Source organism: Drosophila melanogaster, chromosome 2R (assembly GCF_000001215.4).
Source record: "Drosophila melanogaster chromosome 2R".
In the NCBI taxonomy this organism is placed as follows: Eukaryota; Metazoa; Arthropoda; class Insecta; order Diptera; family Drosophilidae; genus Drosophila; species Drosophila melanogaster.
The window spans coordinates 13,789,139-13,805,636 of NT_033778.4; the positions used below are offsets into that span (position 1 = coordinate 13,789,139).

At 42.0% G+C, this 16,498-nt stretch overlaps 1 protein-coding gene and 1 long non-coding RNA gene across 2 annotated transcripts; both read left to right on the forward strand.

Moving 5' to 3' along the window:
- The first annotated feature begins 2,807 nt into the window (after positions 1-2,807).
- Positions 2,808-3,449, forward strand: lncRNA:CR43811 (long non-coding RNA:CR43811). The gene is made up of 2 exons (NR_073876.1): positions 2,808-3,087; positions 3,144-3,449. It is a non-coding gene; the product is annotated as a long non-coding RNA:CR43811 (long non-coding RNA).
- A 2,189-nt stretch (positions 3,450-5,638) lies between these two features.
- Positions 5,639-16,093, forward strand: Cpr50Cb (Cuticular protein 50Cb). Its single transcript, NM_137057.3, has 5 exons — positions 5,639-5,800; positions 5,967-6,067; positions 14,487-14,603; positions 15,225-15,317; positions 15,700-16,093. The coding sequence occupies exons 2-5, from the start codon at positions 6,038-6,040 to the stop codon at positions 15,994-15,996; spliced, it is 537 nt and encodes a 178-aa protein (NP_610901.1). The 5' UTR covers positions 5,639-5,800; positions 5,967-6,037; the 3' UTR covers positions 15,997-16,093.
- Positions 16,094-16,498: the final 405 nt, after the last annotated feature.

Here is a 16,498-nt window from a genome sequence, read left to right on the forward strand (position 1 = left end):
AACACTGAGGCGAATAAGTCTTCTCATCGTGCGGAAAAACCTAAGAAATATTTACGGTTTCATTGGAAAAAAAAATTCCAACCGCTCATACTGAATAATTTATGAAGCTCGCCAACAAAAACCACCAAAGAATTTCTAATTAAGTCTTTAGAAGAGGAGTGGCTCTATATTGAATCCGCCACCTTTTTGTTCCCACTGTGACATCAGCCATTTGGAACATGATCTTTTTGGCGTTTTTAATTTCCGATAGTTTAATTGTTTTGACATTAAAAAGTATGAAGATGATTTGTTTTCGGCTTTCAAAACCGTACGTTCTCCTTTTGACGTACATATGTATTTTTTTTTGGAGCTTGGACTGGGTGCCCAAGTTGGCACTCGTATCTTACCAACTTTTGATTGACATTAATTGCCAACGCGACCAGGCCAAGAGATGCACACGTCACTCAGCTCACTGCACTTCTTATGAGTTTTGTGAGCAATTTTTTGTAAGGTCTCTTAGTGTTTTTTGTTTTTGTTTTTCTCTTGGTAATTAAGCAATTCGCGAGTTAATTAAAACAAAAGTACAGAAGAATGCACAATTTTGACAAGATTTATGTGGGCTGACCTCAAAAGTTGCGGTATGAATTCGGTGGGGCAATCCATGAGAACCAAGTGCATTATAATTATGGTATTATATATAAATCAGCGCATTAGGCGTGGCAAAAAATGGAAGAAAAACCATAATCCACGCCCTCGCAACTCCAAAAACCCTGAGACCAAGCCCATTCTCAGGCTGCATGTGAAGCCAAAAAAAAAAAAAATTGAACAAAAAAGTGAAAAACGGCGAAGGAGCAGCGAAGTTGAAGTTTTCGGCGACGATAATAAAATCCCATTTAAGTTTGACGATAAGTTTTGACCATTAGTCGCTTGCCAGGGGCTGTGGGGTCTGTCATTGCAAGTTAAATGCCTTGGATTTCCCGCCGCTTTTCTTCTGCCTTTTCCCATTTTTTTTTTCTAGCAAGTTATGGAGCCAACTTCGGTGGGCTCACATTGCAATTGATAAGCAACTTAGGGGCGTGGCTAATGCCCTGCCAAAACTTGGCCAAAATTCATCGCCCACTGTATTTGATATATATCCGGGTGGCATTTATCTGCTGCTGATCAAAATGTGTGAAAATTTGGCAGCGAAAATTTGGCTCAGCCATTTGCGGCATTTTTTGAATGGGAAGAGGATCAGCATTTTAATGCAGTTTGGCAGGAAATTTCCTTAGTATGAAGTACCTCATTATAAATGAGAATGCTTGATTTCATTAAAAAAATGGTGTTAGTAAAGTAATTTTAATACAATTCCTGAAATAGCTGAGTATACTATGAGTATGTATATGTAATTATTACTTTCATTTTGCAGCCTTTAAAGCTTGTACATTTAAGTGAATAATGAAATACAGACTCTATTAGGGAATCGTACCTTAAAAAAGTTCCAGGGAATGGCATCAATTGATTAACCTGATTCAGGGCGCATTTAATTGACTACAAGTTAATGCCACTGCCCGTTGGACATGTGTCTCAATCAGCTTCGTCCTTGTTCCGATGTCCCTCGTCCTCTGTCCCCCGTTTCCGCTTAACTTGTTCGCCGTCTGCTGCAGTCAGTCAGATGCCGAATGGACTGCAGGTGCCACCCACCCACAGAGTTGCCGGAATGAATCCGTATCTGTTGTTGAGCTTTTGTATCCGTGCTCCGGAGAAAACACGTAAACAAGTCAACGCAGGTTACGGCTCAATCGCTCAAGATCTCGGGATGTAACCCAGAGGGAAACTGAAGCTGAATCTGAAGCTGAAGCTGAAGCTGAGGGATTTTTTCCCTCCTTTGACTGACTAAATAAAAATTAACAAGGATAAATGATGCGAGCAGGCAGGCGATGTCGGGGAATGCTGGTAATTGTCTAGCTGCCAGAGTTGCCATCCTCCATTGTAACGCAGTGTTTTTGCGTGTGGGTGGGTGGGCGTAAATTGATTAAATGCAAAATTGGAATATGCAAATGCAGCCCCACACACACACTGACAATGGGCGTGGCCAAGGGGCGGTTGACTTGGTCTGAGATGTGATTTATGTTAGGTGCAAAGTTTTCCACAACTTTTTTCTGCCTCGAATTCATTCTTCTTTCCTCAGGTCTTATGTTTTATCCGTTTTCTTTTTCTTTTCTGTGTGTGTGTGTGTATGCTTTTTTTTTTGAGGGTGCAATGAACGCAAGTGCAGAAGATGACGATGACAATGAGGATGCACCAGTTGGGGAAGGTGTGAACGCAGAAAAAATTCGCTTAATTTGTCTAAAGAAAAGCCAAGAGCATGAAAATTTCCATTAAGAAAAATGGTGGCAAGTGTGGCAAGTGACAGGGAAAGCTCGACTTTAGCCCCAAGATTGTTGCAGGAGTAGCAGCAGCATAGCTGGAAAAACTTATCACAGTTGCTCGCTGGAATAATGAGAGCAATCAACAGGAAACTCCGGCAAAGAGATCAAATCAAATCAGAAGGAAGTGCCAAAAGGAGATGGCCGTAATGAAAGCAATCAAAGAAGCCGTTAGCAACTTTCAGGCGATCATTACACTACAAGTTTTTAATGAGCACAGCAGAAATTAATACAAGCAGGAACAGTACAAAACAAAATTTAAGAAATATATTATGCAAATTATTTTACCTGTACTTCGAATGCCAGTTAGAAAATCGATGATCGTGGGGGAAATGCCAAGCGAATCGGACGACATTTGATGCGCCTTCACCGCGAGTCTATCGAAAACTCCATTTATTCCATCAGAAGTCCAAGACATTTAGTCTATAAATAGCAAATGGTAAGAAACGCGCCTCCGCGCCGAAATAAATGCAAATCATCCGTCTGGACTCAAAACTGGAAAATAAAACAAAGATCGCCGCGTTTTCGACCACTTCTCACACCAAATTCAGAGGGCCATGGCGGCAGCAACATCAAGTTGCCGCTGCAACAAAAAAAACACCGCGCTTAGTTGCAACAATGGTCGCGACAACACTAACAATGCCAGCGATGGCAGCAGCAACAGCAACAACTGCTGCAGCAGCAGCAACATCCAATGCTGGTGGCAATAAAATGCGGCAATTACATAGTTGGCTATTCTAATTCACTCATTTTTAGCTTGAAAAAGGTGCGCCTGACTGGGGCTATTGGAATTTATTTTGGTTCTACAGCAACTGCAACACTAAAAGCAGCAACAGCAGCAGCGGCAGCAGCAACAACGTGCAACAAGCATCAACAGGTGATTCGCCTGAATGTTGCACGAAATGGGCAAAACAAATTCGAGGAAAAAATCATCTTAAATGCTTCTGCCGAAGAATTTGAGTCTGTTCTTTTAAATGTTAATTTTTTTTTTATTTCGTCTTCCACTTGCCTGCAACAATTCAATAAAGTTTAAAATGTCAACAGCTGGGCGACAGAAACGAGAAAAAATAAGTGAAATAATGCACAAATGGCTATTGAAGCCCACGAAATGTTTGACTAAGTTTTGCTTCCGTTTCGCATTGCTTTGGAGCCGGAGCCCTCGAGTGTCCACTTGATGAATTAAAAGCGGGAAATTTGCAAAACTTTATTACTTTGGACGTTTTGAAAAATGATCGAAATGCCGAAGAAACCGAGACTGCAACGGTGGCAACAGCTGCCGGCCGAAAGGCAATGACAGCGAAACAAAAGTTGCCCAATTGATGTCAAGTTATTGTTGAACAAATCAAAAAGGGAATTTTCAGCGCGGCCTTATATAATATCGAATTCGCCCCATCACACTGCTCTAATTACATTTTAAGTCGAAATCCTTTCGTAATCGCAGCTACCAACGATTGCACTTGATTTCGAGAGCGTCTCAAAAGAAATTTCAATTTGCCCCCAGAGTTTGCGATATGGGTAACAATCCCAACAATCCGAACAATCGGACCAGTTGGTAGTTTTCAGTTGCCAGTTGGCCCCGATTGTCGGCGGGTATTATGTTGTTAAGACATCGTTTTGACAGTACGTTCGCCTCCGCGTGAAGAAGACCGTTTGAGATACACACACACCACATACACACACGCGCGCACATGTGTATCCGCAGCTCAAGTGTCACGGAAATCTAAAGTTAAAAGTAACCAAAAGTTGTTCAATTACTTTTCACAGCGGTCCATTGAAGATTGCCAGCAGGTGTAAGCGGCGCTGATAGAGGTAACATCTTAGGTACACGAAATGTTACCTTGGAAAATGGGTACCAAACTAATAAAATCTAATAAAATTGCTTATAAAAATAAGATATTGAGATATTAGAGTATCTTTAAGATTGCAGCTATTGAAAACTAATACCATATCTAATATTACAAATATATAATATTATATTAATAATAGTTTTAGTCATAGCCCAGTGTAATTGGTAATAACATTTCGATTTTGGTACAAGATTTTCGCATCACTGATTATAAGATGGGTTGATTGTAAGTGTAGCTATTTTCGATTGATTGCTCCCCATAATAATTTCAATATCTAATTTTAATATCGCACGCACGCACACATCGCCACCTCGCAAGTGGTCAATAAAAATGTGAAGAAACTCTGAAATCAGTCATCGGATTGCTTTTAATTGTTATTTAATCTCGGCTCGTACAGAGGCGCTGTGATACATTCAAGGTTAATTGGTTATGGGATGGGATTTGAGGCCTGACGGAAGAAAAGGAGCCATGCGGTTGATGTTGGTTGGAAGGAGGAAGTTGGCCCAAAGGCACTCGACACGTCTGCCAGCCTTGTGCAATGGCCAATGGATGAGTTTCGGGGCCTCGGCTACGGATCTTTGGCATGAGCCTCACGTCATAGATTGCATTTTGGCAGAGGTGCTGCGGGAAATTGGGACGCCACATGAACACGTTTGTGCAGCTTGTGCAATTTTCCCCGGGCAACCGCATCACGTACTTCTCACCAAACTTATTCTATGTTCTGATGCTTTCCCAAAGGCCAAATGGCAAAAAAAAAAAAAAGAAGAAAAAACAAACAAAAATAAATATATAGATATTTCGAAAAAGGGCGACTGTATCTTTGGAGGCTAAAACGAAACCTATCATCTGACATTCCCAGTGACATTTTCGTATCGTCTCGATGGCAACTGCATCGCCCGAGGGCCCAGACTTCATAAAAGCTTGGCTTAAATATCAAATTTGGCCGAGTATTTAATGAAGTCATTCGGGGCGTTGCAGGCTCTCCACTCGAACTCATCTTGTTATACATCCGCCCGAGCTTCATCATCATCGTGCCAGCCATTCATTTATCATCTCGTTACCCATCATCGTAATGATCGTGCCACGGCGATGATCTGCAACATTTTTCACCACCTCAACACCAAGACTTGGCCAAAACGGTGAGAGCAACGCTGCGCTCTCTTTGGGCCATTCTGAGAGACTCGTGGATGTGGATGCTCTTGGCTCCAGCTCCACGGAGGCAGATGATCTAGAAGTTAGGCGCTAGACTTGCCTCAATTGTTCAAACCGCTTTTTCGTTACTTTTAGGTGCAGTTGGCAACGCGAACGCCGCTGCTACCGCCGCTGCCGCAGTCGCCGTCGCCGCCGACGTCGCTGCCAGCGTCTTTGAGCGTTTATTATAAAAAGCAAGCGCATCTCCATTGTCTAACCTAATTCAAAACGTTCGTGTACTTCGTGCGGTTGTCTAGGAAATCAATCTAGCCGAACCTAAAAAGATAAAACCACCTCCTCTTTAACTGAGGCCCCCTCCTAGTTGAGAAATCCAACCGGTGATAAAAAAATAAAACCCTCCCCCGCCCGGTGAAAGTAAGAGTTAATACAACTATTGTGGCAAGCGAAGGACTACAAATTAAATAGTGTGCAATAATCATAAAAATAACACAAAAGACACTCGATTAACTCGAAACAATATAAATGAAATAATTGACAACTCTAATGAATTTAATTTAATTCAATTCAATTTCAACTTCAGCCAGCGGCGTTTGTGGATACACTACTTTTTGCCATCGTCTGTGAACGTAAAATCGAAACTCAACTAACAAAATGATGTCCTTCAAGTCGTTCGTCCTGCTTGTGAGTATTTATACATACGTACATAAAACAAGGACATGTATTTCTGGGCCTGGAAAAAAAAAACATAGCTAAGCCTACATAAATCAGTTGGCCAAACAAATCATATGAGATTTCGCAGGCGTGTCCTTTGGCTAAAGCGAAACTATATATGTATGTATGTTTGCATGTATGTGTATGTGTGTGGAAAGGCCAGCAAGCTAAGCTTGTTATATGTCAAATTTGTTTATCGCTGGCAGGGAAAAATGACCCGTGGTCACTCAGTGTCCTTTTTCGTCTACAATGTCATTTTTCTGCTGCGGCTTTTGGGGAAAGTTTAAATGAGATTTGCTAGGAGAACTGAAGGCAACTACCCATCAAACTGGTTGTTTCAAGTGCCTGGCAAACTGTTTGCCTTCCTTTTTTTTCGTTTTTTTTTGGTAACACTTGCCGTCAATGGCAACGAAAATGATTGCATAACTTGCCACACGTCTGCCACAGAGCCTCTCATCATCATCATCATAATCAAAACCCAAGTCCACACACACACACACACGAAAGTCAAGTGGCGAAGGGGCCAAAGTAACCCCGCCGAATCGAACAAATTGCAAATAATCAAAGACACTTAAGTGCTCCACTCCGCTCTGGTTAATATATATATATATATATACATATGTACTTGTACGTACTCCTCCATGGATACGCATTCAATATTTGGCAACATCTGCGTTTGCCAAGTGCCACGTAAAATACGCCCCAAATCTAAGCAATACTCCCTGATTGTTCCTAACTAAACACTTGAGTTTCGGAGAAGGCTAAAAGGTTGTAAGGCGGAGGACACATGTTGGTAATATATTTCCCCTTTCGTATTTAGGCATCATCTGAGGAAAATTGCAAACCTTTTTGCTCCCCTTGAACAATTGCAAATATATAAGGCTCCAACTTGACTTTATTTTGTAGGCAAACTTTTCTTAGCTGGTGCTAAATTGACACAAGTTTTTTTTCATCAAATTGTTGAAAAATATACTTTATACTTTACTAATATAGTTTCGTAAAAATATTTATATAATTTGTTTCAAATTGCTGTAAATTGACACAGAAAGAGTTGTGCAACTAAGAAATTTCTAGGTGATCCAAAATCCTTTCTGTTACCTATTAATTTACACATTTCGCTTTGGAAATTCTCCATATTCTCACAATTTTATTGTGAAATTACAGTATTGAATACTTTTCCTGGAAGTCCAGAAGTTAACCCGCAATCAAGAGCACACTTGTAAACTGCGAAATACTTTCACTTGTTCGCCATTGTTAAAGCATTTTGAATCGCGTTTTGGGACGACGCCCTTAAGCAGGCAACAAAATAAAACAGACGCGAGTTTCGCTGGCTGCTCCTTGATGTCCTTTTATTTTTTGTAACTGGGGCGTGTTAAATTGTTGGTGCGACACTTGGATGCAATGCAGGTCCAGACGGCAGACCACACTGTCTGGAATCCATCCAATGTACCTCCGCCCATTCCGCGTTACGTGAGCACACAGGAGAAAAATTAGATTTCTTCAAAAACCAAAAGTGTCTAAAAAGATTGAGATATAAAATTATATTAATAGGTACTCAATGAAAGCCATTCAAATGTATGAAGATTTTCAAAGAAGACATAATCAATATCTAATTAAAATTTAATTGGTCATACATCATGTAATTACTCGAATGAATTTTTACGATTAACGTAATCGTGATTAATGGACGAGCATAACTAGTAGTTAAAATAAACGCAATATATATGCAATGTTTGAGGCCAAAGTGTTAGATCTTAAATGTTCTTCTATTAGCCATGTTTTTTTTCAGCGGTTTTTCTCGCAGTGCACTCCTCCATCTCTGATGCGTCTGGTCTGCCAAGCAGATAACTTCCAAAAGGTACACCAGACGATAGCAAAGGAATAGAGTTTGAGAGCAGAGTGTAGAACTCCAGCCAGACGCGTGTAATTTGCCGCTTGTAACTTTTTGACTTTTCACCAGCGATTCTCCATTTCCCCAATGCCGCTATATTCCCCTTATTTTCTTCTCCTTTTTTTTTACCATTCTTGTTTTGGCCCGAACTGGGCGAATAACAGCAGGCACGGAAGCGTACCAAGCCAAAAATAAAAACCAGGAGCCCAACCACCCACTGCCACATCCGCCCACCAAAAGGCAGACACTCGATAGACAAATGGCCGCTGGCCAGTCGAGTGCACGGGCTTTTGAGAACATCGGGGCGAGCATGTTTTACATGTTAATTTCAGCCCGGGGGAGACTCAACTGGCCAACTACCCAGCTAGCCAACTATAGGGTACAGAGTACGAATACGTCGAGCACCCACACCAGCTAGTAATGCCCAACTGCTGCTGCATATTAATGCCCATGATTCCAGCTGCTCATTTTCGCACGCGAAAATTGCAGAACTGGTGGCAAAGAATTCGAGAAACGATTGGTAGCATTGACTGGCATTCATTCGGGCACGCTTTTGAATTTCAAATGACAAACCTAAAATATTCACAGTTTGATATTTGAGTCCGTCCGATGATGGTGCTGCTGCTGCTGCTGCTGCTGATGATGATGATGAGCTGGCAAAAGCCGAAAGTCGAAGCTGCTAATTCTGCATTCTGCATTCTGCATTCCGCACTCTGCATTCTACAAATGCTGAATTGTTGCATTCGCCGGCCGCAGCGAATGGGCAATTGTGAATGCCGGCATGGGTCAATGCAATGCTGCCTCCGATTCTGATTAGAGCCGCCTGATTATGGCCAATATATCGCATGTCTGGCCAAAAGTCTTTCATTGGCTCATCGCTGCACTGCTGGCGATTCGAGTGTAAGCGATTGCCCAATGAATGTTGGATGTGTGGAGGGTATTTCAAAGGGATATTTGCATTTCGTTGGGCTCCTGCTAAAATTCTACAAATTATCAAATTATCAATAGAAGTTGCACATCCGTGAATCCAAATATTTCAAACAACAAGCCCATTATTATTTTTATAAACTTCCAATTTATAGCAGCGTATTCCCCCATTCGTCATTTCGCACAGGCTCTACCCTTGCATTACAAATTCAATTTTAATTGAAATAATTTGGCAGATTTGCCAGATTTCGCTTGATGCCGATTGGCATTGCCTCAAAGCTGATCCGTGCTTAGGTAATTGAGCCCGGGGGTCGTCGAATGGGCGCTCAGACCCATTCTTCTGCCTTGGAAGTATGCAATTTTGCGGCTTCACCGATATTTGCTGTAGCTTTGTGCGGTTTTATTGTCTTTGGCAATGGCTCGAATGCGGGGGGGAAAAAAAATCCAAGCGAAGAAAACCCAAATGGCAAAAAATTAATGACGCTTGAGCAAGCGGCAAGTGCAGCAGCATATATGTAGTATGAGTTGGATGAGGGGCTTCTGCGGGGAAATGGTAACCAGCCAAGCATCTGCGCCTTTGTGTGTGTGTGTGTGTGTTTGTGTGGTAATCTAATTAAATCGAAATTTCAGCTGATTACAAAAGCCCAGCCTCCGCCTCTGAATTCGCTAATTGCCCAACCAAAACCAGAGCGTCCAACGTGGCGTATGCGCAATGTGAATAAGAGGCATTTCTCCTCCGTTTCCCTTAGGCAAGGAATTTTTAATTGCACTATTCTGGCTGCAAGTGTTATTTCGTCGGCGCTTTTGTGGGTCCACAACAGCTGGCAATTGGAAAATTAGTTCACTGGGGTTTTTAACCGAAATTCTAGCATTTAAATGGCAGAGAAATAGTTCTGGAAAAAGTTGTACTTGGTTTTTAGTGTGCAACAATTTCGGTAGTTGTGGTTTCTGCACAACAATTTTGGCTTAAAAAAAGCTCATAATTTTCATTCGATTTGGATTTTTTGTTATACATCAAATGGTTATACCAAAACTATAAGCATAGAAACTAAAAACTAATTAAATCCATAATTCAACCATAATACCACATTTACCTAATAATCGGTTTTTATGAGACAAAAAAGCTCCCACATAGTTTTTATAACATTTTAAGTAATTGCACATGAACAGCTTGCAAATGCATAGTTGGTCATAAACAACTACTTGAAGTATTCGATCGTAGCATATAATTTATAAGTTTTTTCTCACCCGTTTTTTGGGTATTTGAAAGGTTAATATCTTTATGGACAGCCGGCGGCTTTTGTGCATTGAAGTGTGTTATTTAATTCGGGTTAAATAGGGTTAATGTAGTGTAGAAGAGGAACATACTAGCTGAAGATCTGCCGATAAACAGGCGAAAAGAAATTGACTTATCACAGGTGAATCCCCAAGGAGGCCCAAGTCGTGAGACAAGCTGGCCAACCTTTGATCTTTGGCATTGTCCTTGTATCCAGCGGGCACGTGACTCTGTGACAAACAGCTGGAAACATTGGGTGCAAATTGCACAAGGAAAGCGCAAAGAGCTGATTGAAATCGAATCTGAGTTGCCAGCAAGTTGCAAGTTGCCAGTTGCTAGTTGCAAGTTGCAACAAAAGACTCAAGCGGCGAACTGAAAAACTGCAATAAAAGTCATTTCCCATTGCAAGCTCTCTTCTCCCGCCGCCGCCTGCCATTCACTTGGCCCATTAACTTTTATTTTGCCAAATTTGCATTTCAATGCCCCCAAACGAGGGGGAGAGCAGCTTGGAAACACAAAAAAAAAAGCAAAAACCGCACAGCAACATGCAACATGCAACAGAGCAGCAAAAGCGATGCAGATGTAGATGGCGATGAAAAGGTCAACCAAATGTTTGTTGTTCTACTGAACGAGTCGCGACGCGAAGTCGTGTCGTGTGTTGCAAGTGCATGTTAATCTAACATCTATGTAGGGGACTTTTTTCGGTTGTGCTGCTCTGGTAATTGCTGGGAAGCAGCTGCGGTGAGATACGGCACAACAAAAAAAATGTGCAAAAATTCCATAAATTAAGACAACATGGCATCCATAAGTAGGAAGCCAGCCAAACCTCATCATCGACCCACGAGTGGGCGTTGCAGAATGCTGCTGGAGTTTTCTAGGGGTGCCGCCGCTCCAAAATGATGCAACTCTTGTAAAATCCATCTATGTATCTATACATATATGTGCTTCCATTCCCCGATGACGTCTTAATAACAGCCCGAAAAAAACAAACAACAAACAAAATGCCATTGCAGCAAGATCTGAAAGCAACATCTAAACTCTTTTCCCAGACAGGGGGACCAATTAAATTAATTAAACAAATGCAACTGCAGCGACACATCCGACCATCTGGATTTTTATGAAGACATTTTGGCGTAAACGTTTTTATTGCCCACCATAAACTATTGCGATCCGATCCGATGCGATCGGCTTAAGCATATTAAATGCTAACCGCCCATAAATCAACTGAGCTCAGCTCCAGACACTCGAGTTTGCCATTTAAGCCGCGTTCAAAAGGCGATTGTCATAAATACATAGACACATCTAAGCGGATCGCTGTAATTCGGCATCCGACTCTGTAAACTGGGTCGTGATCAAATGTGAGTCGGACAAATGTGAAGATTTGCACAATTATTACTTCTTTATGGTACACCAAACTCAGCCAGACTTGGCATGACCTATAATCTTTCTGGCGCAAAATCTACAACTTCTTTGGAGTTTCATTTACTACCCAGCTCTGTGCTCACCTATAATTAATTTAAACAATATTCACTTGATGTTCCTGGGTGGCCATCAACTCGATGAGTGACCAGTGGGCGGACACAACAATTTGTCTAGAAGTGAGGTACATCTACACATTTGTGCTTTTCCACGGACTTCCGTACATAGCAGTGTATGCTATGATTAATTATGGAAGAGCTCGAACAAAACTTGTTGATTTAATAAAACAAACTCAATAGAGCTAGCAAAGAGCTCATTGCTGTAATTAACAACTCGGCCCGGCCAACGGCAGCATAATAGCCATTTAATAATAAGCCGGACAAAGCAAACAATTGTTAATTTATTGGATTGTGCACGATTAATGATGCTTCAATGCGAGCCGGCTCGTGCCTTTGGATTTTTTTTCATTTGTTGCGATGGGGATGGGCAAGATACGCACCTGCGTGCGATGAGCAATAAAGCAAAAGTGCGGGCACTTGGCCAACAAAAATCTTAATCATAGAGCGCCGTTTTTGGTAGCGCCACCAGCGGGGCAAGATCAATGCCTGCCTCCACACGGAGTCAAGGTGCTGCTGGCCACCAACCATGGCAAATGGGAAAAGCCACAGACCATGGCAACGCAGGAAAACCTTCGCATCTAATGAGCATTCTCCAGCAATGAGAACAGAACTTGGACCACATTAAGCTTGAAATGCAATAGTCACGGCTGCCAAGACCAAATGAGACCAAACGAGTAGTCAAGGCAAAAGAAGACACTTGATAGTTTCGCATAGGAAAGTAAAGATTTTGAGAATAATTAAATCGAATATAGTAAATATTTTAGAGTTCCACTTAATCTTAAAACATTTTTCTAATAATTTATTTAACTTTAAATCATTGAAAATGTTTGACTGTATTTTTATCTACTAAGCCCAACGTTGTGATCTTAAATAACCAGCAGATTCGTTGCCTGATTGTCTCAATCTTTCAGCCAGACTGTTGCCTCGACTGATGCCGCCCCTTCTGCCAACTTTGGCTATACCATTTGTTGCAACTTGGCTATCTGCAATTTTTGGCCACTCCATCTCTCGCCCTCCCTCTTGCCCATTCAATTTCGGCTGTCGACAAGTTGCCGCAATTTATTTTGCGCCTCTTTTGCCTCTTTTATTTAATTAACACGCAAATTATTTGCCGTTATTTTATTGAAGTCGACGGTGGTTTTTTTTTCTTCTATTTGCTAGGCCGACTTGAGATAATTACATTTGTTTTACACGGACAATTGCCGTTGACATGCTTATTGGCCAGGTTTTTGTGTCTGTTACCACTTCGAGTTTTGGACTTGAAGAACCTGAAGGTTAGGACCACCCAGCGCGGTAATTGCGGAAACTTTAGTGAAGCTAATTAATTTAAATTTAAACTCATTTGATGGGTGAGCAAAATGTGTAAAACGCCGGTGGAAATTGCCCGATATGCCTCATTAAATATATGGGAAAATTTAATGAATATTACACGGATTAATTAGGAGTACATTACCTTATATATAGATGAATTCGTTGGGATATATGTAGCATGCCTTAAAACTTAAAACTAAATTCCAAGGCAATTTTTTTTAAGTATTTATTACATAAATTTATAATAGATGAGATGCAAAGCATAAACTTTTATTAGTTCGTTAAATACTTTAGAAGGTGAACTGGAAATGTTTTGAGTAATGTGTATTAATATAAATATAAACACATGACTAAAAGAAAATCGCTACATGGGAAATTAATTAAGTTTATTTATAATTTTATGATATTTGATTCCCCATCGCGATTATAGATTCGATTGAGTTTATCCATGGGAAAGCCTCGTGCGAAGCGGAATCCCACTTTCCTTGACCAAATATGCTCCCATGTGGCTGGAGTTACACGTTCGGCCAACACGTCGTATGCGCAATTTAGCAATATGCACACACAACTAATCAGCAAACAATGTAAAGCAGTTCCCACCTGTATCGCTAATGATACTGATAATAATGATCAATGCCCCAAGCTTGGCCGCATAGAATATTTACTATACATATGTATGTATGTATGTATGTATGTATGTTCCGCTGGCTGTGGATAATTTAGTGCCAGTGCGGCATTTCCGCAATCCGTTGCAGCATGCATGCATGTATGTATGTACATATGTAAATTGAAAAGTTGGCAGCTAAAAAAGTACACAAACGAGACATTAGATGACAGGCAAAAGCCCCGCGGATTGGCCTGGCCAAGTGGTTATGGCAACTGGTTGACCGGCGGCTGTCGGCCAACTGATGGATGGCTGCAATCTGACATGTGGATGGGTTGACGAGCTCCCGTCACCACCAACCAACTAACGTCCAACATCGTTGGCCACCATGTGCATGTGTCAATTAGCCGTGTTTAAAGAGCGGAATCGCGGAATCGCAGAATCGGCGGCAGATCGCCACTAACCTCCGCCATTTGCTGCCCTTTTACGGGCGATGAGCAAACGCCTTTCGGGCACGTTCTAAATAATTTGCCGCCTCTTTGGCTGAGGCTTCTGCTGCTGATGCACCTGCTACGCCACGGCTGAATGTCAGTCGCGATCTTATCGGAGCTTCTACATCCATTTGCAACCGTTCACTTTTCAGTTCGCCCTCTTAATTTGACCTTTAAGTCACTGATATAATGTCGCACCAAATGCCCGGCTCTTACACCGTGAAAAAAAGTTAGATATATGAAATTGAATAGAAAATTACTTCACACGAAAACTTAAACTTAATGTTAATCCAGACATAGTTTCTTCTATGTTCAGCTTACTAAATTAAATTCCATTCGATTGTCTTGCAGAGCTTATCCCTCGCTGCCATCAGTGCCTATGCCTACGCCCAGATCGCCCCTGGCTCCAACGCGTACCTCCCGCCCACCAAGAATGGCTACGACTACTCGGAACCCAAGACCCCATTCGTGAGTATTGCTCCCATCTGAATTATCTAGCTAAGTATGTGGGGGTATGTCGATATATGTGTGTATGGTGGCATGTGCCTATCTGGCCGAATGGCCTGGCCAACCGCCTCAAATTGAATCCCAGTCAACGGACTAATTACGGCCATCATTCTGGGAGCAGTTGCAGTCACAGGCAGTGGCAGAGGCAGCCAATTCCAGTTGGATCCAGTCGAGATTTGTCGCCGCATTTATCACCCGGAGTGCTGTGGCTCAACTCAATAAATGCGGCACGTCATGCTGCTGAATGTCGGCCCAAAATGATGGCAACATTTCGAATTGGTCGGTCGGTGAAGGGCTTTGGCTTTGGCAGTTGAAAATGAATGGAAGTTAACCTTTCGAGATCCAACCGAACCAACCGAACGACAACCGATCGTTGCGAAAATATCACAATGCAGGTGAACTTCCATAACGCGAAGTTCAGCAGTTCAAGTTTTCCGAAGCTAACAATAAATATTTGGCATCACTAAGACAGTGTAATTCACTTCGACAATGAGTAATGAGCAGTATTTACACCCCATTTGGAATTTTTAGCTATTTCATTTTTGACTTTTCCATTTGCTAAATGGTCTGTAACTCCCACAGAAGCCCGGCCCACCTGGAAGACCAGCGGCACCTGGACCCCGGCCACCCGCACCTCCTGGCACTCCCCGCAACATACCTGGCCAGCCAGGCGATGTGAGTATATCTTAATCATCATAAACCGCAATCATCAGCCATTGAAAAGATCAGAGATCAGTGGTTAATGAACCATTGTAATGCGTTTGCCATAGATGCATTTTTATTCCAATTTGATGTTCAACATAATGTTCACTCAGCCAACGAGTGTAGGATCAAAGATCAGTTTGTCATCGCAGAGATACATCTTTATTATGATTGCCAGAAATAATCGTTATGAAGATACAGATACAATTAAGATTTGAGATTATGTTGATTTATTTCTCAACAAAAACTGTGCTTGTTAAATTAGAACTGACTTCTGTAATTATAATTCGTAATTGTATTTTTAGTTTTTTATATTTTTTTACTGATCATGCCTTATCCATTATCCCAAATGCAGGACCATGTCCACGTGCCCGGCATGCCGTACGACTTCGAGTACGCCGTTCAGGATCCGGAGACCGCCAACGATTATGCGCACAAGGCGTCCAGTGATGGTGACGTGGTGACCGGCGAGTACCGCGTCCAGATGCCCGACGGAAGGACCCAGATCGTCCGCTACACCGCCGACTGGAAGACGGGCTACCACGCGGACGTGAGCTACGAGGGCGAGGCCACGTACCCGCAGGGACCACAGCCAGGAGCTCGTGGCGGCGGCGGCGGTGGTGCTGGTGGTGCCGGCGGGTACAAGTACTAGGCGTGGGTGGTGCTTCGACTGGGTCAGCTGGGGTCACATATGTATCTTGCGAAACGTGTAAGCCTTACGATATACCAATAAAAAGTATTGATAAACTAAAGCGACCACTGCTATTTGATTTCCGGAACTACGGTCAAGTCTGGAGCTTTACGATTGTTGGAATTCCAATTAGGTACATATGTATAAGGCGCGTTTACACTCGCTTATCCAGCAGCCAAAAAAACTGGAATCGGAAATTGTTTGTGAGAATTGAGTATGATAAGAAGAATTTATCGATAATTAGTCAAAACTTGTGAACTACGACCACTCTACGAATACAGAAAGCACATTCTTCCAGAACCACGACAGCGTGTATATTTAAAGTTAAACAAAATCACCAACGCGAATTGCATTCTACGATATTCAAACGGAACAGGAGTGATAAAGCTTTAACTTAAGCTCTATCCTAAGCAGTAAAACAAAAGTTTCAAGCACAATCTTTTGTTCCGTCCGGTCTGTGAAA